The 20,511-nt window shown below is 37.4% G+C and overlaps 1 protein-coding gene across 2 annotated transcripts in view; it reads right to left on the reverse strand.

The window, feature by feature from the left end:
- Positions 1-7,253: 7,253 nt before the first annotated feature.
- Positions 7,254-20,511, reverse strand: part of Phlpp (PH domain leucine-rich repeat protein phosphatase) — a 380,272-nt gene continuing 367,014 nt past the window's right edge. The window contains exons 17-18 of one of the 2 annotated variants that reach the window (XM_081740804.1): positions 14,315-14,451; positions 7,254-9,009 (exon numbers count right to left, since the gene is read on the reverse strand). In XM_081740804.1, the coding sequence (XP_081596930.1) occupies positions 7,710-9,009; positions 14,315-14,451 (1,437 nt within the window). In that variant the 3' untranslated portion in view covers positions 7,254-7,709. The remainder of the gene's footprint in view (positions 9,010-14,314; positions 14,452-20,511) is intronic. The other variant, XM_081740811.1, reaches the window with a different exon arrangement.

Raw genomic sequence — 20,511 nt, forward strand, 5'->3', positions numbered from 1 at the left:
GTTCATGTTTCTTTTAAGAAAAAAAAATTAAAATATTAATCCCTAATTTCAAGTAGACAGCTTGAAATATAACAAATATTGGGGGCTAAAAAAAAAAAAAAAAAAAATCTGTTTCCATGTTGCGTATATTCTTAGGTATTCATTCTTTGGAAAAAGATCAGCATAATAAAGTAACGAAATTGATGCTTTATGAGAGAGAAAGGTCAATTGATCTATCAAGGTCAAACTCTGCTCCTGTCGAGGCTCTGGTCGTGAAGGAAAAAGCTAACCATTAAAGATATTTGGAACCTTATATCCTCATTGCATCGTGCGGGGTAGGACACTATTTGAAATTGTTCAGGGTTCGTTATTGTTCTTTCCTCTACAGCTGGATGAAGAGAAGCAGGTTTCACGGATACGAAGGCGGCTTTTTACAGGATCAGAATATCGAAGCAGTCGCATTCATTCTCTCCCGAGTACTATTCTTTACTGGCCTCTATCCGTTTTCAAAACTGAAGAATTTGGTGCGGGGCAGACCTTTTCAATCCAGAAGTGCCCTCAGTAGTAACAAAAACACTTCTTAAATGCTTTTGATACTGAGATATGAGGATTGCAATGAAGTGTAGAAGTGGATAAGATGTGATGCGGGAGTTGTGGGGAAAAAGGCACGTAATTATGGTATTCATTTCGTCATGCCGTCACATCCTATGGAGGTATTCAGTCATTACCTATCTCATGGAACAAGGAATGCAAATGTCAACTAGAAAGAGTGTTTCCAGAAGAAGTTACCTGTTCGAAAATGTTACCTAAAAATAAGTTATAAATATCTGTACTTTACAAACAATTTTTTTCATATTCATATATACAAGTACAAATGGTACTATGAAAGTTTTGCAATACGACGCAATCATGTGTTGCAGGAGTTTGCTTCTTGGTGCATGCTGAGACATGTTCATACTTGCACAGTAACCGCTGCACCAAGTCGATGGGCTGAGTAATTCATTGGAAGTGATAGTCTGAAATGCTTGCTATGGCATCTTTGTCACGAAACGAGATACGAGTAGTTTTGTGATATAACTTCACACGTGGTTTAAACATAGACCAGTGCTTAGAAGAAATAACTCTTCCACTGGGTGATGGCTGTCTACATCGTACGATTATATTCAGGTGATACAGAGAATTCCAAAGTGGAAATTTCATCCTGGAGGACGCTGAGAGGGCGGGAAGGTCACGAACATCAGTTACAGAGGAAAACATTACTGCTGTTAGGAAAATGCTTGACGAAGACAGGTGAGTGACGTACCAGCAGACTGAGGATACATTAGGCTTAAATGCACCAGAATTTGTTCGATTCTACATGATGATTTGCACGTGAAGAAACTTTGTCTCTGGATGCCGCATAGTCTGATGACACATCATGTGATATGGTTCCGGGAGATGCTGCAAATGTTTGATAAGAGACAAGCTCGATATGTGAACAACATCGTGACAGTTTGTTTTCGGAAGATGGAGAGGTATATTGAATGTGGTGGAAATTATTTTCAAAAAGTAGATAAATAAAACTGTATTGTAAAACTTTCCTAGTATCCTTTGTATCTGTTTTTTCATTTATTCGTATGTATTGTTTTATATCTTGGAACATTAAAAAAATATAGCAGTTGTATTAAAACATCTAGGTAAATAGAGATGTCTATATGGGGAGATGAAATCCATCAAAAATACTCCGAATTTGAAGTTAGCATTTCTTCTAGTGACTATCGTAACAATAGTGACATCTTTAACAACCGTCGCATCTATGCAAACTTAAAGGTAATCTGAAAAGAGTTTGTAGACATAGGTGATTAATGGAAAGCACAATGTTTGTTTAATTTCATTCAGATAGAGTATGAAACATTTTCTAACGTGCACAGAACCTGGAAAAGTCAAGGAATTTTGTTTCTCCAAAATAAACACCTTGTACGTATTATTTTTATTGTATGGAGTACTGTTGTAAAGGTCAGAAAGAAACAAATTTCGGGGGAAGCTAAAACTGTTTTTTACCAAGACCAGGAGAAAAAACAAGATTTTAGATTTTAATTTCCTTAGCAGTTCTTTGTTAACCTATTGCGGGAATATTCGTCCTTCATTGATTTTAGCAAATTTCTTTATAAGTATCCACTGCATTTTACTTAACATTTAACAGATTTATTCCATGTATTTTCCGCTAATTTTTGCGAAACCCCAAATTTAATAGCGAATAACTTGGTTAACACAAAATAAAAATATCACATGCTTAGGAAGCAAGTCATGGTCCTCCATGTCAAGTTTGGTGCAAATTGAATAAGTTCTTTAGATCGCGTACGATGTATAAGTATACTGTTCTTGAGATTGATTTTTAAAGAGAGAAATCAAATGAGGGACTGGAAGGGAGTTCAGGAAGTTCTATAATACAAAATATTCGTCATATAGAGTGTGGCAAATGATGAAAATACTTCTATTTAAGGTTAACAATCTTGTATGTTCCATAATGAACATTATATTTGGTCCAAATTGTAAAGTAATTAACAGTGCCCGTTCTTAGCACGGTTCGATTTCACTGGAATTACGTAAACACTCACCTGCGTTTCCTCCTTTATGGGTCATATTTCATAAAACTCCATCTTACCAACAACCTAGAATACATAGGTGATATGTATACAAAATTTCAGTGCTACGCCTAATGCTTTTAGAGATCCGAAGAACAGCAACGAAACTTTCAAAGTTGCATCTCGCAAGATTCCAACTTACCTGCAGCCTAGGGTACAAGGATTATAATTTCTACAAAATTTCTGTCTCACTCCTAATAGTTTCAGAAATCTGAAGAATGAAGAATTTAAAAAAAAAAAAACTCCAAGTTTTTTTTTCTTTTATCCCCTTTAGAAGTCGAATCTCGTAAATTCCCGTCCTATCTGTAATCTAGGATATAAAGAGATTATCTCTGCAACATTTCAAGGTTTTACTACTAATAATTTCGGAGATCTACAATACGTGAATTAGTGAGTGAGTCATTCGATTTACTCTTATAAATCTGAAAGCTGAACCAAGAGCTTTCTTTCTTCATTCAATTCCATTATTATTGGCTAGGGGCATTGTATCCGTCATAATTGTCATATTTGAAGCAGGGAGTATTAAATTTTAAAGTTTATTAAGGGTAATATGTATTGGAAGAAATTATATATACACCTTCCATTCCAAAAGAAACCGAACGTTTTAAAAAAAACAAAAAAGCAATGTACATTTTGGAACAAACCATTTTTATTAATCAATGTATTCCCCTTCTGCATCGATACACATATTTGCACGCTCCAACAAGTTGTCAAACGACTTCTCCATGTCCTTTATTGGAATGGTCTTTAGGACGGCGGTCGTCGCCTTCTCAATGGCATCAATCGATGCGTGCCACTTTCCTTTCATCGCCAAATGCAGTTTCGGGAACAGATAGAAATCGCACGGAGCGAGATCTGGTGAATAGGGCGGTTGATGCAACCGAATCATATGATTCTTGACCAAAAATTCAGCTACAAGTCGCGAACGATGTGATGGTGCATTATCGTCCAAAAGAGTCCAACTGTCGATTTCGCAATATTCGGGCCGAATACGACGAATTCTTGCCAGCAAACGCTTCATGACGCCTAAGTAAAACTCTCCAGTGACTGTCTGGCCGGGCTGAACAAATTCTTTGTGGATAATTCCTTTTGAATCGTAAAAACAAATCAGTATCACCTTAACTTTTGACTTCACCAAGCGACTTTTTTTTGGGTGTTCCTTCATCCGGCGCTCTCCATTCAGCACTTTGCCGCTTTGTTTCGGGCTCATATTCAAAACACCACGTCTCGTCACCAGTTACAATCGATTTCAAGAAGTTTCGATCCTGCCGAGCACTTTTAACAATGTCTTTGCAATGCGCAATTCGATCAACTTTTTGGTCTTCGGTGAGTTTGTGTGGTACAAACCACGAATTAACCTTCTTAAGGCCCAAAACTTCGGTCAAAATGCGGTATGCGGTTGTTTGAGGAATGCCTAATTCCATTTCAATAACTTTCACCGACGATTTTTTGTTATGTTTGATGAATTCACGCACTTTTTCGATGTTTTCTTCCGATAATCCGGTTCTGGGACGGCCTGATCTTTCATCATCATCCAGCGTCTCTCTACCCGATTTGAATCGCCTGAACCACTCGTAAACTTGCGTACGGGATAGAGACTCATCACCATATGCATTTTGTAGCATTTGGTGCGTTTCACTAAACGTTTTACCCAGTTTAACACAAAACTCAATTGCAGCTCGTTGTTTGAAACTCATTTTCCGACCTATGTACACGACACACTGACAGTTGAAACGCAATAACTTTGTTACCGTGCATCCAAATGTCATGACATTTATACCAGTTGTCAATGAGGGACTACGCCATCTACCGGTAAAATATTACAACAGATGGCACTAGTGGTACTATTTGTTTTCAAAAGTTCGGTTTCTTTTGGAATGGAGGGTGTATATATTAAATTTTACCATTCTTTTGGGAAATTTTACACTACTAATTGCAGATCACTTTTATTACTCAAAAGTTCTTGGCGCTTTTAAATTTTAACGTTATAATTTCCGTTAAACTCACGTCTCGTTGTATTAAGTGTGAAAAAAAGAAAAGTAACAGTACAAAAGGAGAGAAAGAGATTTTTTACGAACTATAAATGCCGCAAAAGCCAAACGTACTGAAAAGGTAAGTATATATATATATATATATATATATATATATATATATATATAAAAGTAAAATAATGGTTATGACTTCCTGAGGCTGAGACTTAAGATGAGATTTTGCTAATCTTCTTAAACTTTATATATATAACACATTGATGATGTATGGAACGCTTTTCATGAAATACTACAGAATTCTCTTCTCTTCATTAACATACATTTTCATTCCAGAAATATTTGTCTTTTTATTCATGAGTTAAAGCGAAACATGATTGATGATGCTGTTCACGTCTAGAACAGTTTACTTTGAAAAACAAAAATATAAAGGTAACAAAGAAAGTTCTGTCGCTTTTGTGGAAGTCTGTGTTCAATTGGCCCTCACACCGTGAGTTGAATGCGAATAGAGATAGGGTGAAGCTCAGTTGTTGGTGTGGTTATATCCAACATACTACCTGATTGTGGCAGTTCAGTTACACCGTGAACTTGTGTAAGGACAGAGTGAACATGGGACCTTCATAGAGCGTCATAAGGGCATGTATGCTGTATGAGTTCAAACTGAGGTCAAACGCCGCTGCAGCGGGTCGGAAAATATGCCAGGCCTTTGGTGAGGGTGTCGTGACTACGTGGACAACGCAGCGGTGGTTTAACAAGTTTAAGGATGGTGACGAACACTCGAAGACGCACCACATGCCGGAAGACCAACCCGTGTACACAATGAAGATCTTCGGGCAGAAATTGAAGCGAACAGTGATCAGATATGTGAGGAACTGGAACTACAATTCATTGTGAGGAGGAACCATTCGACAGCACCTCCATCAACTTGGGAAGCACTGCAAGTTGGGTCGATGGGTCCCACATGATTTGACTCCGGGCCAGAAGGCAACGCGAGCAGACACCTGTGTTTCTTTGCTCTCGTCTGAGGAAGGAGCCATTTCTGGACGGTGTGTTGACATGTGATGAGAAGTGAGTCCTGTACGAAGCTCCATGGCTCCGTCATCGTTGGTTAGTATTCCATGAACCGGTTTTAAAACAGCCGAAACCACACTGCAGCAAAAGAAGGTCCTCCTGTGTATTTAGTGGACTGCTCGGGGCATCATTCATCGGGAACAGCTACCAGCTGGTCAGAGTATTAATGCAACTATGTAGTCAGCAGTTGAGCCGTGTTCAAGAAAAACTCAAAACTCGGGAGCCAGCACTTCTGAATCGCAAAGGGGTCCTCCTGTTACAGGGCAATGCTAAGCCCTACGTGATTAGGATGACTCAGGACACCATTCTACACCTTGGATGGGAAACATCTAAATTTCTTTCTTGCCATTGTCAGGAAAAGAATACCTTCTGTACGCTGTTTAAGTAAACCTGAATTGTTGACTGTTCTTGGCATCCGTACACCTTCATCTCGTCGCATGCTATTTGATATGATGTTTCTTCATAGAATTCTAAGTGGGAAACTTAGAACTGAAGAACTAATCTCTAAATTTAATATTCGGGTACCTGCAAGAAGAACTAGAAATAGTGAACTACTTCATTGCAACACGCCTCGATTATCAATTATTCAGCGTTCTTTGTTCTATAGACTGGCTTCTGAATTTAACTCCATTGCTTCTGACGTGGATATTTTTAAATCTGAGAATGTATTCCGACAGGAAATTATTACTACACTTATAGAACCGTAGTTTTATTTCAATTTGTTATTGCTACACTTATGGACCTTTATATAGCTTTTTGTTTATACTTGTTATTGTTAATTTTATATTCTATGTTATATAGTTTCAGTGTAAAATGGCTGCCTTGCTGTATCTGAAACATTGGCAAATAAATAAATAAATAAACATTGTTGCATCCGCCATATTCCCCGGACATTGCACCGTCCGATTATCACCTGTTCCATTCCTTGGACAATCACCTTAGAGGACGTCAGTTCAAATCTCTAGTAGAGGTGAAAAAGGCACTTGATACCTTCTTTGCTTCACGGCCCACCAAGTTCTACCACGATAGAATCCATGGCCTTCCAGAACGTTGGCAGGAGGTCGTCGATGCTGATGGAGACTATTTTTGATCTTCGAGGTACGTCTTAGGTGGCATATCGATGTTCGAAGGTGATGGGTGAAAAAACGACAGAACTTTCTTGGTTACCTTTATACATTATTTTTTAAAGCAATACGTTGTACAAATGTCCAGTTTGTCAGATCCAGTTATTTTTGTATAGATTTGGTTTTCTTTGCTTTTTTTTTTTTTTCCTTTTCTGTACCGAGGTTATATGAGACGTGGACTTGCAACTTAACATGACATACAAACCACATGAACTCTCAACCGGAATTGAACCCGGGTGTCCCAATCACATAGCCGCAAGGGGGTTCTATCGGTAAGAGAATTGTCTGATATAGGAATATCTTTGAATTCAAGTTTTTTTTTTTTCCTACTTATTGGGTGAAAGATAAAAAGCACAAACTATTTTGATTTAGATCACATATCTTCCTAGCGTTATGGTTCTAGGACTCGTTTTTGTAGTATGATGTGAAAAGTGATTCATCAGATCTATGGTGCATATAACTAAAAAAGAAAGCTATTTCTAATTAGTACGTACAGATTTTGTATCTATTTACTGTAATCACAGATAATGAACACGTTTAATGCACTATAGGCAAAAGTAAAATCGACAGATAAATATAACAATTCTATTCATATTTATACATTCTACATTATGATTCTAGCAATTGACTATCACATAACAATGTTTTGTTTCATTTGTTTGCTAGCATTCTACAAAACATTTCGATTTATTTGACCATAAAAGTAGAAAATCTGTGGAGGTAAAGTTTTAGTTACTATACATAGTATATTATTATATACAACTAAACTGCTACTGCGATAGTAATACGTAGAGAAACACACATATATATATATTAATCAAAATGACAATGCGTTATGAAAAGAATAAAACTAAGCAGTCTTTAAGTCTAATCTTTGTACATTAGAAATGTTAAAATATCTACAGAAGAACATTACGAGCAATCGATCATAATTCTGTTGTCGCAATACCCCAATATTTTTGCATGCGGCTGTCTTGCTCCAGGGAATCCAAATGTGGCCTTTCTTGGGTAATTGCAAAATCATACTCCACATTATACGGCATTAGTCTCTGTAAACTACCAAAATATGCAGCGTTAGGACCACCGTTTAGTTTGTGCATTGATCTAAAACGACCTTTTGAAATTGGATTAAAGGATCGCGCACTACCAAAATGCCTCGATAAAAATGCTGAAGGTTTTGGCGAACTTGTACCCTCAGACAAATGAGGACTACTGTGAGAAAGTGCTTTGCCCCGCACACGCAAGGAAGAGTCTGTGTGGGGCCACAGGGGGTCTAACACTGAACTACCTGGCCTTATGTTTTTCCTTGTAAAACTCTTTGATAAAGTGTCAAGTTCTTTGTTGAAAAGCATTTGGGTATTTTGTTCTAACATATACTCCCAACACTTGAACTGTTCATCCGATAAATGAGTACCGGATTTTTCGGATCCTGTTTCTTCTTCATCTGCAAGATGTCCGTTGTGATAATTATCCAATTTCACTGCACCTTTCTTCATGAGGTCTCTGTAGCTTCTTCGTTCCATAAGACCTCCCGTTGTTCCGTTACTTAAGGTCGGAGATTGACCACGGCTTTTAAGTATCGCATTTATTTTCTTTGTACCGTTTTCATGCATTAACACCGAAGGATGATGATGAGTGTCAGCAAAAGTAACTGCTTTGTTGTCCCATGGCTGCATGTACTGCTGTTGCGATCGTTTCCTTAGTAAATCCTTCTGACGACCACATTCACTTGTTTGATCACTTTGGCCACTTGGAGATGAACGGTCTGTGTCAGGAAGATTTTCACAACAACCATGGCGAAAACCAAACCCACAATGTTGTTTCATGATACAAGCAGGTTTAAGATGTCCATTCGACAACGGCATCGAGTCATTATAGAAGCCAGCACCACCAGCTGAACCATTATGCGTAGGACCTAAACATCTTCTACACAACTGGGTAGCACACATTTGGCAGTGAGTTTTCGTGTAATCCATATGATGCCCTGTAGAATGACAGTCACCATTTTCAACTGCGAGGTGTTTCGTCTGACGAATCGTGTGCCTCAGCTCTCGCATCAGCTGATCGACGTCTGAGTGGAGATTAAATCTTGCAACAATAATGCTTAGATTGTCTTCACTGCCGTAACTCTGAGCCATGTCCTGTAGTCTTTTGGCTGCCAGAATTGGGTTGTCTATATTTTGTATTTCCTGTATGGCCTCATCAACAGACATTACTTCCCAAAACCTTTAAAGAAAAATAATTGAGACTATAGTAACATATACACAAACAGCTAGTAATACCTGAGACATTCTAATGACATGCTCAGAAATTCTAATTACTATTTTATTTACAGGTTTATGCAATTCCTGAATACCACTTGCTTCTCCAAGCTTTCGACCCTCACCTGGAGTTTTGGTCACATAGGATAAAAGCAGCTGAAAGAAAATAAAAGTATGAAGGAAAATAAAATGAACGGGATTACCAGGGTAGAGCAGTGCTGGAGACACTTTGTTAAAACCAAAGATCACAAATCAAATGATAGAAACGTAGGTTGCAATATTGTGGGGTTAATTTGCTATTCTTTTGCTTATTGGTGGAATGTTGCCAACTCATGTTGGTATTTTTACTGTTATATTAATGTTGTACAAATTTTTAAATTACTTCTTTTCATTCGCTACTTAACCACCTTATTATTATTATTATTATTATTATTATTATTATTATTATTATTATTATTATTATTATTATTATTATTATTATTATTATTATTATTAATGAATAAACAAATTTCCAGAAAGAGTCTTTCTACTTCATTTTTAGCCTCTAATAGCATTTTTGAATCTTCTATCCGGTGTTGAATTTCTTTAATGTTTCAACAGACCTGACAACGCACTTTTCGATTTAGCTTTCGTAACATATTTCTTCATACGGACCTTTAGGTTTCTTTTTGTCTTGCCTATGTAACTCTCATCACAACTGCATTTTATTTCATAAGTACCTGATTTCCAATTGGGATCTATGTATAACCAGGAAGAAATTCACACTTCGATAGACTTGAAGTCGAAATCAACGACCCAAAATGGGTAGGATTACTTATTTTTCTCAGATTGATGACAGCATTGAAGAAGATTTATTCACACCACAGTTCCCGTACCGCTTTGAAGTCCCCCGAAACTTTTCAGAATATCACCGACTTTGCAAGTTATTACACAGATTCCAGTGAGAAATCAGGTACTTATGAAATAAAATGCAGTTGGCATGAGAGTTACATAGGTAAGAATAACAGAAACCTCAAGGTCCGTGTGAAGGGACATGTTAGGAAAGTTAAATAGGAAAGTATGGTGTCATCTCTGTCGAAACATTTAAAGAAACTCAGCATATGATATAAGATTCAAAAATACTGTTGAGGCTAAAAATGAAGTGGAAAAATTCGTTTTTAAAAATTTGTTTACGGTGCGAGCTGTCTCGGGTTCGATTCCCGGTGGGGACACTCGATCGAAAAAGTATAAAAAGCTTTTTCAGGGCAGTCATCCTGAATGAGGCTTTCCTGGGTTTTCCTCATTCACACCAGCAAGTGCTGGGGGGTGGTACCAGGCCGCTTCCTTCCTTCCCTTTCCCCGGATAGTGTGCTCGCCGAGGAACGTCATCTCTCATACGTGACGGGCTACATGGTCATAGATGCCGAAAGCCCAGAAATCTAAATCCTAAAATTCTAAAACTGTGTTTACTCATTAATGAATAATAACAATAATAATAATAATAAAAGGTTAAATCTAGAGAGGGGTTATTAAATGACGAATGGGACGAAGTAATTACAGAATTTGCACAACATTGGCATAAGAATGAGAATATCAACACGTGTTAGCAACTTCCCACCAATGAACAAAATAATACTGAAATAAATCCAGCCATATTGCAAACCACTTTTCCATCATTACACCAACGTGTAATCTTTGGTTTTGACAAAGTGTCTCCAGCACTGCTGTAACTTGCCAAGTCCATTCTTTTAAATTGCTTGATGTTTTTATTTTAATTCCTCCTCTTTTATCCTTCGTGACCAAGACTCCAGGGAGAGTTGAAAGCTCAGAAGTGCAAGTGGTGTTCAGTTTTTGGATAAACCTGTAAGTAGAGTGATATTTAATACCATATAAAATATCTTTCAAAATATTCTTGCATTTGTGGCAAACAATAATCTCTAATTTCTACAGATCAACATTTTAAGTTCACAATAATGTTATTACATTTACTTCAATTATAAATCTATTAGTGTCGCCGATTTGCATAAGCAGAAAAATGAGTACTGTAATACGGGAATAGCTGATACTAAAGTAAAACACACAAGAAGTGTACGGTAATTTCCTACACTTTGTTTTTTGAAACAAATAACACTTGTTACATGTTAATGTGAATTTATCAGTGAATACGATAATCGTTTGAAGTCTCAAAAGTATTTTGTTGAAGGTCAAGCTGAAGTTTTGAAACCTTCAGCACTTTTGCAATAAAATAAATTAAGTTCTTATCATTTTATAATTACGTTTAACAAATTTAAATTGTATCTCTTGTTGTTATTATTATAAATTCATATCCCTCTATTTTGTTGATAATGAAGATGAACGGGATTTTCGTATTTCTGTAAATAAAAATGTAGTAAAATATCTTCTTTTGCATTTTGTTAAACAATAGTAATGATATAAAAAACACATGTTAAATCCTAAATTATGCCATATTTTGAGCCACTGAAGAAATACTGTAAAAATCAAAAAACACATTAATTCTACTTAACTCTGTCTATATACGATACTGTGAATAATTGATGACAATGTATTTTAAAGTTTTGCTACATTATAAAGATGAATTGTGATGCCACACTCTGTTAATTATGAGTTTGTAATACAGAAATTTATTTTTAGCTGATACTTTTAGATGCAAATGTAATTTCTTTTAAGTAACTATCTTATTCTTTCAAATAACTTTGACAATTTATCCACTAGTGATAGCCCGCTGGATTTCTTTTCTTTATTATTTTAACAATTCGTTAGTAATTTTCTTGATCATATTTTAAGTTTTGTAATCGATCAAATCAACTAGGGATAAATAATGCTCAATACTTTAAAATATATTTGTGATGACAACATTTGCAGTGGTCTACATGACAGAATACGACGATGTTCCTGCTCTGGTTTTACAGAATTGAAAGTAAGAAATACAGCATACGTATATTAGTGCTATGTTCATTGAAGCACCATCTCAGTTAGTTTTCCTGCATATTAATCATTGGTAATATCTAAGCAAATACAACACAGCTTTTATTTACTTAATTTCTATGTATCTAATTTTAAGTACATAATGAAATTTAGACAGTGTATTCCACAGCCCAACTGTTTAATATTTGGCTTAATGTCTAATTCTTTATCTGTAAATAGATAGATATGTCTAATGAATAAAGGTAAATATCTAATAAATAAATAAAAAAGAGATGGATATGTCTAATAACTAACCAATAAATAAATAAATAAATAAATAAATAAATAAATAAATATATAAATGTCTAATAAATAAACAGAGAAACGGATATGTCTAATAAATAAATAAAATACATTTGTCTAATTAATGGATAGAAGATCAGATATGTCTAATAAATTGTTCATAATAGTTTTGGAAATATTTAATATGTATTATTAAAATAATACTGAACAAAACACTAAATATAGTAATAACATTTGTGTAACATTGTCGAAACTGTTTCACAAATGTTATTAATACATTTACTGTTTTGGTCAGTTTTGTTTTATTAATAAATGTCTAATAAATAAATAAAACAGACAGATAAATCTGGTACAAAAACTTCGAACGGAAGTTAACAGGATGAAATAAGAATAAACAATTGGAGATAAATCAGAGAGTAAGGTGAACTTAACAATGTTGACAATTCTTTTCCCTCTGCGTCGAGTTGATTTTATAACTGGAACGCACTAGATACAAATCCAAAACTTTACATTAAAAAACAAAAAGTTCGTTTTTGTTTCAATGTTCATATATAGTGCGTTCACTCAACAAAAGTGCAGTTCGGCAAATTTGTTTCAAGTTTCCATGCTAGCATCCGTTCCTCCCTCCAACCCCCTTTTGATTGCATATTAAACAACAATCTTCTAACTAACTTAAAGGACAGCGTTTGGAACAGTGGCAACTAAGACTCCACGTAGAGTTGACAAGCGAGTGTCAATTGTTTGAAATGAGGATTCTGAAATGAAAGGAAATCTTTGAATTTAACGTCCCACGATTATGCCCTTTAGACTAAAGGAGACGATGATTAAAGTAAGCGAATGATGAAAGAATTGGTGGAATGAAAAAGTGGGAGGAAACGGGAGTATCCTGAGAAAACCCACGGGCACGATGTTGTCTACCAGAAACTTATTTGACCGGAAATCGAACCAGGGACCCCACGCATCAGAGCTAAGCACTCTACCACTTAGCCATCGTGCCCTCTATGAGGGTTCTGGTTGGCCATTTAGTTATAGCGGGTGTTTTCCGCAAGAACCCTTAGACGATTAATTACTTATGGCACAAGCCACCATACGCAGAAGGCGGCATTCTTCATATACGAACTGCAATTCGGTTGAAGAGACAAACTATAGTCACTGTGCTAAATTGCAGTGGGAAATAGCTCATGTATTTTGTATTTACCATCGAAAAACAAAGAATGAAAGACGAAACCTTTCTTTCCTATCCCTTCCTAATTTTTACGTGATCCATAAATGTTGGGTACGTTTATAGAGGAAACTTGAGACCACAATTGCAGTAAAAAGACGATTTATGTTTGTTTGTAGCATAAGAGATACCACAAATACCTATCATTTTAAGGTTCCCAAATTTCGCACGGATGCAAACAATTCTTTTCTCATTTTCTTATTGTTTTTAATTTCTTTCGTGTCGATATTCTTGACTGTTACAAAAAAATCAAAAAATGCTCTGTCTATAATGTCACAATAGCCAAGAAACGAGGAGTATGTGTACCTTCCAAACAGTGAAAAAAAGTGGCTACACTGTTTCTAAGCTGATATCCTTCCCATTAAAATAAACAATATTCCTTTAAATCGTAGCCGAAAACCGTAATTGGGATTCGTTCTCTTAGTATTAAAGATCAAATTACTAAAAAGAGCCCCGAAGCAACCATGGAAAAATTATATATATATATATATATATATATATATATAAACAAACTAAGAAACAGTATTACACAACAAAATAAATATAGTTGTAACAAAGGAATCCGAAGTAAGCATAGAAAATAAATTACCAGAAAATATCAAAAACTATTATTACACAACACAGAAAAAGTACACGTTTAGGTTATTTCGCTAACTACTTCATCAGGTAAAGGAACTCTTTATTATTTTTATTTTCTTCCTATTTCTTCCCTCCTTGTATGTATCTGATACGCATCAAACGCAACACTTCGATTAGTTTTTTTTAATTTTTTTATTTTTTATTTTATTTTTTTATTTTATTTATTTATTTATTTTTATTTTATTTTATTTTTTTTTTTTACCTTTTATTGGCTATCACCAGAAATTCATCTTGTTCTTCTAGAAGAATTTCAGTGACGTGAGGATCTGGAATGACTAGAGGGTACATGGCACTGCAACCCAGTTTCTGAATCACATTTTCACTATTTGGCTTCTCATTCTGGGAATATAGAAAAGAGAAACGAAATTATTAATAACGGCATTATTAGAATTAAATTGCATCGCACAATAAAGTGGAATAAATTTGAGTAAAATAAGTATTATGTACAGAACATTTAAAAGCTTAAAAAAGCGTTCATTATAAATACAAAACAAAACTCCAATTAATTAACAAGGAACTGTATCACTTTTCCCTAAAAAGTATATATGCTCTTTAAAAAAAAATTAAAAACAAAGACTCTCAACATAAAAATAAGAGTTTCGTAAAATGCACCAATGACTACGCACTCTACTATTTTGTTTCTTACAAGATGGTATTGTAAACTACAATTTTAAAAATATACAAATGAAAAATAAATAAATAAATAAATAAACTTGATTTATATATTTAAAAAAATGCTATTTGTCTTGATGAATGGTACTATCCCGTTATGCAATGTATATGTGTATCAATACGTGACAATCTTATGGCTTGGAACAAAAATGTTGAAACTAAGTTCTCCTTCTCTAGTCACGTTTGGAGACTAACGGGAATAACATCACGAAACAGGATCGGAAGAAACTTGGAAGAAACACGAAATTGGAAGAAACAGGATCGCTTCTGAGTAAGACAGGGAAGCGTCTGACCTTGTAGGCAGCTCTTGTGGAAAATGTAATTTATCGACTCCTTAGGTCGCCCAAAAATCTCTCCGTTGTTTGTCGCAAGAAATTGGCTGTAGCTATTCAGCGTCGGAGTTTTGGGTGTTACCGCTAACCAGAGCGGATTAAAGAGGGGGGCGAGGGGGGCAATCGCCCCCCCCCCCCAAGAGCCCTCCAAAATATTAAAATTATACACACTGTTTCTTGTAGCTTACCGCCATACGAACGAAAGTTTGGGATCGTTCTTGCGTTATTTCAAAAGAGGGTTAATTCTTTAAATTCTATTTAAAAATTGTGTCTGTCCATTATGCCGCGTTTACGCTAACGATAACTCGAGTCATAATAGCAGATAAATTTCAGGAAGGACGATTTTACTTGAGGCCATAACATCAAGAAAACTATCCATGACTAGTTCTTTCCCATGAGTTTATATATATATTGCTCATTTTTTACAACGGGTTTGGTTGGGGGCTATCGAATAAACATGCCTCTCCAAACTCTTGTGACTAAACCTTTGAAGAGATTCGCTACTTTCTACGGTATTTTAGAAACTCACAACAAGGCATAATAGTACATTAACGCTGTTGAGGTCGGAAAAACGTTTCTGAAAAACTACTGGGAACCAGCGAAACCAGTCGAGAATCAAATCAACTCGTCAAGAAGACAAGTAATCCTAAATTGCGACAAACTGAAATTAATGTTGTAGATTGTGATATTTCTTGGAAGGCAAGGCATTGCTTTTCAAGGCCCCAGGGAAGATGCTTGTGCAGATAATTGGACCTCAGATGGCGACGGTGTAGAAACTAAGTTCAACGAGGGCAATTTTCGACAATTGGGCAAATTTAGAATGACTTGTGGTAACGATGTCTTAAAGAATCACTGAAAGAAAGCATCGAAAAGGACAATTTTTGCCAATAAAACCACACAAAATGCCTTCATTGTGGGTTGTGGATGGGAAATCACGTCTGTAATATTGTCAATCGAGTGCGGGAGGGTCAGTTTTATTCTATTATGTTTGATGAGACTACGGACGTTTCGCACACATCTCAGCTGTCTTTGATTCTAAGGTACGAACACATGGGTGAAATAAGAGAAGACTGCTTCAGTTTCATTGATCCTCAATCAGCAGAGCTGAAACGTGAGGACATTGCTTCGAGCTCGGAATCCGAAGACACAGAACCGCCCGAACTCTTACTGACTGGAGGGAAAATTGGAAAAAATGCTCTATCTTTGCTACGAGACTTCTCACTCGACCCGAAAAACTGCGTTGGTATTGGTACAGATGGTTGCGCCGTCATGACCTCTCAAAGTCGCGGGGCATTGCAGGAGATCCAGAAGGAGGCTTCAAACGCGCTGTACTGTTCATATTGCATTCACAGCCTCAACTTTTCCATCTTCAGGTCATCGTCAGTATAGTGCGTGAGGAAATATCTGGGAACAATGAAAGAGATCATTTGTTTTCTACCGCATCGTCAAAACGTAATACTGTCCTTAAGCTTACGCCTAGTGGCCAATTGGAGACATTTTGTGAAAGGAGATGGGTTGAACGGAACGGCATGTTGTTACAATTTCACTTGAAATTTCAAAAAAATTAGTGAGGCTCTACAGTGTGTTCCAAGTGATCCAAGTTAGATACAACCAAAGCACGGGAACTTTCTTCTGCCATGCACGACAGCGAGTTTATCGTAACTATTACTTGTCTTCAGGATGTTCTCGCGATAACTCTCTCTTTCATCGACTTTTGCAGAAGACAGATTTAGACATGAACGCAGCGTCAGATGTTATTCAGGACACTATCGCAACATTAAACAAGAAGCGTTCAAACAGCAAAGAAGAATTCAGGGCAATTTTCGAAGCAATATCCAGAATGGCTGCCAGTGTCGACGTGCAGATTCGAACTCCTCATCTCACCCAAAGACAAACACATCGTACTCACTTCAGGGCAGATGACACGACATCTTACTACTGAAGAACTGTCTAAATTCCGTTGATAGAGTCGGTCGTAGAAGACCTCAAAATGCGCCTTGCGCCGGAAGTTTTAAACGTATACGGACTCAACATTCTATTGCAAACACGTGCAACTGACAAAACTCTGAGCAACACCTCCGCGTTCTAAAACTATTGGACTTTACAAAACTATCGGAACTAAGGAAAAAATGCTGCTTTCCCTCCTTAGTTCTGAATTTGCAATCTGTACTTCCAAATAGAAGAGAATTAAAAAGGAAGGCGAAACTCTATCACGGACTGCGTTGGAAGCCTTGGCCACCAGTGACGAAGTTCTTCGCGTGACTATTCGAAAACTGCTGTGCATACTTGTAACCCTGCATTCGAGTGTGGCCAGTGCAGAACGATCTTAATCCACATTGCACCGACTGAAAACGTGGTTGCGATCTCGTTTTGGCGAAAAGCGGCTGAATGGAAAAAATAAAAATGAAATTTTTGAGTTTTACGTTTTATGGAGAAAGTAGGAGGACTAACACTTTTGAATGTCACAGGAACATTGTCGTAGATCGCGACAATATTATATCGACAGATACGCCTTGGGTAGTATTCACCAAAAAGCGCGTTTTGCGTTGTAACTTGTCGTAAGTTCTTTTGTTCTTTTGTCTAATTCATTTTACTAAAATACAGCAACATTACGAGCGTTCTAAGAAATGTTTAACCTGATATTTTTCTAGCGAAATATTTAGTAAAGCATAGCCACGACCAGGCCTGTAGACAGAATATCGTTTTGGTGGAGGGGGCATTGTGGTGAAAATTCCGTAGCAATTATATATTTTACCCTCTTTTCCTGAATCCGTTTTACCTTTCTTTTTTTGGCCGGGGGGGGGGGGTAATATATGGGAACATATTCCACTCCACAACAAAGAGCCCCCTCCCCCCCAAGACGCTTGGTTTAATCCGCCAGTGTCGCTAACACTTAATTTGTATTCTCACTAACACTTAATTCGTATTCTGCAATTTCGCTTCAAAAATCCAAAACCTCATTCCAATTGCAAGGTACACTAGCGAATATTTGCTGTTTTTCTTGAGGCGTGGCTGATATTACCCCGGATGAATTTAAACCAGAAAACATAGTCCAATAAATTTCCCATTCTTACTTGATCATTTGCCACAAACCGCATGGAAATCGGACCTCAGTTAGAAATTCTAGACCCAAATGAAATCCGTGAGTTTTAAAAGAATCACTCTGTATAATTATTATTATTTAATATTCAAATACATACTTTAATATAAAGTCTATGTACAATATTTTGTATGTAGGCAAATACCTGTTTTCTAGGGCGACAAATTATCTATATATATTTAAATGAAAGTGACTATATTTGTAACTTAACAACTCTTGAACCACCAGACTGATCTCGATAAAAATTTTCAACATAGATGAGGTACGGGCCGGAGATGCGCACCTTAAAGGTGCAACTTGGAGGAAGGAAGTGCGGATATATATTGAAATGACCGATATTAGTGTCAAACCCATAATTTTCGGGGTTGCTGACATGAACAGCGACATTTCCGATGAATCTTAAATTCAAATTCAGCACTGCAACTTGGGGGAAGGGGATGGGATATACGGTATACACGGGTTGGGCATTGATGTGGGGTCTCCTTTTGCATCCAAAACAGCTTGGATCCGACGTGGAATGGACGTATACAGCTCCTGAATCGTGGTGTGTGGAATGTTGTACCATTGTCCCTCCAAAACATGCTCCAGTTCCTTAAGGGAAGCTGGTGGAGGGTAATGAGACCGAACACGCCTTTCTAACTCAGACCACAATGGATCAATGATGTTCAGATCTGGTGATTGTGGGACCCAGGGGAGGTGTGATAGCTGCTGGTCATGCTCCTCAAACCATAATTTCACCGTTTTTGCAGCGTGACAGGGTGCCAAATCATCTTGGTAGATGCCATCACCATCAGGGAACAATATTTGGGCCATGGGTAGAACTAGATCCCCCGAAGTGGCCTCATATGCCTTAGCATTCATCATTCCATGCAGGGCTATGATAGGACCTGCAGGGAACCACGATATCACTGCCCATACTGCAACATAACTCCCCATGCTTTACAGTTGAGAGCAGACAGTCTGTATCATAGGCCTGCAACGGTGTTCTCTATACGTAAACACGACCGGTTATTGGAAACAAGGTGAATGTCGATTCATCGGACCACATTACGTGTTTCCACTGCTTATGAGTCCAGGCCTTGTGGTCCTTGCACCACTGGATACGCCTCTTCGCATTTACTGCTGTGACCAGGGGTTTGGCGATAGCGGCCCTGACATGAATTTTCATTTTATGAAGTTCCCGTCGCACTGTTTTTGATGAAACCGGGTTCTGTAGGCCGGAATTGAGTTCAGACGTAATTTTCATTGTAGTGATCTTTTTAGCTGCTACAATCCGTTTTAATGCCCTCCGGTCCCTATTTGACAGGATTGTCTTTCGATCACTGTTGTGCTTTGCAGACGTCGTTTGCTCATGAATTGTGTATGCCCTCGTGACATTCGACATAGTGCCTTTCGATACTCCCACAATGTTCGCCACTGTTGCCCCTGAAGCTCCAACCAGACGGGCACCAACGATCATGCCTCTTTGGAAGTCTGTCAGGTCGCTCATTTTACCGCACCACTTTCACACCACGACACTCACAGGTGAACTGGTTACTGCTGACGGAAGAGGAAGGTCCACATGACACATTGAAAACAAAAACCGATCGGCAACCGCAACACGTGTTGTACAGTGGAGGGCCAAACTTACGTGTCCGGTATGAAGTGTTTTTAGATTTTTTGTCTACCCCTGTCATATATATTGTCTATATTTTGTCTACCCTCCAACGCCATCTGTTAGCGACAGGATGAAGCCTAACGACGGACACATGGTCATCACGTTGCGTCGCCTTGTCTCTAACAGGCGTATCAAGAGCTTTCTAGACTTAGTGGCCGTCAGGTCTTTTATTCTCGTGACTCCCCAGTTTGCCTCACGACGTTGGTTGGATGCCGAAAATTGGGAAGCACCTGGCGGGAATCAAATCTGGGATCTCACCAACGTGAGTCCAACGCTCTAACCACTAAACTACGGTGTCTCCTTAGTTGATGACATAATTTACAATAGTTTGAGTTAAGTTTTCGTGTGTTGCATCCTTATGCAACACCGTGGTTATGAAGGATAGGCCCTAGTATTAACGTGGACTCCGAACCATGACCGGGGTTTGAAGACGGTACAGTTGACGAGTGCACAGACCATCATGCAAAATCAACCCTTACAATGTAAGCCGTTCCCTACCACACTATCTTGTCTCCAAAAGACCATGTCATCCACCAGTCACGGTTTCTACAATATTACTAGCATTGAACGAGAAACTGTTTACAGATGAGACATATTTTAATTGATAGACAGCATGACAGGTAGTAACAGAAATGTGT

This window comes from Thermobia domestica, chromosome 2, assembly GCF_964235325.1.
Source record: "Thermobia domestica chromosome 2, izTheDome1.hap1.1, whole genome shotgun sequence".
Taxonomy (NCBI): Eukaryota; Metazoa; Arthropoda; class Insecta; order Zygentoma; family Lepismatidae; genus Thermobia; species Thermobia domestica.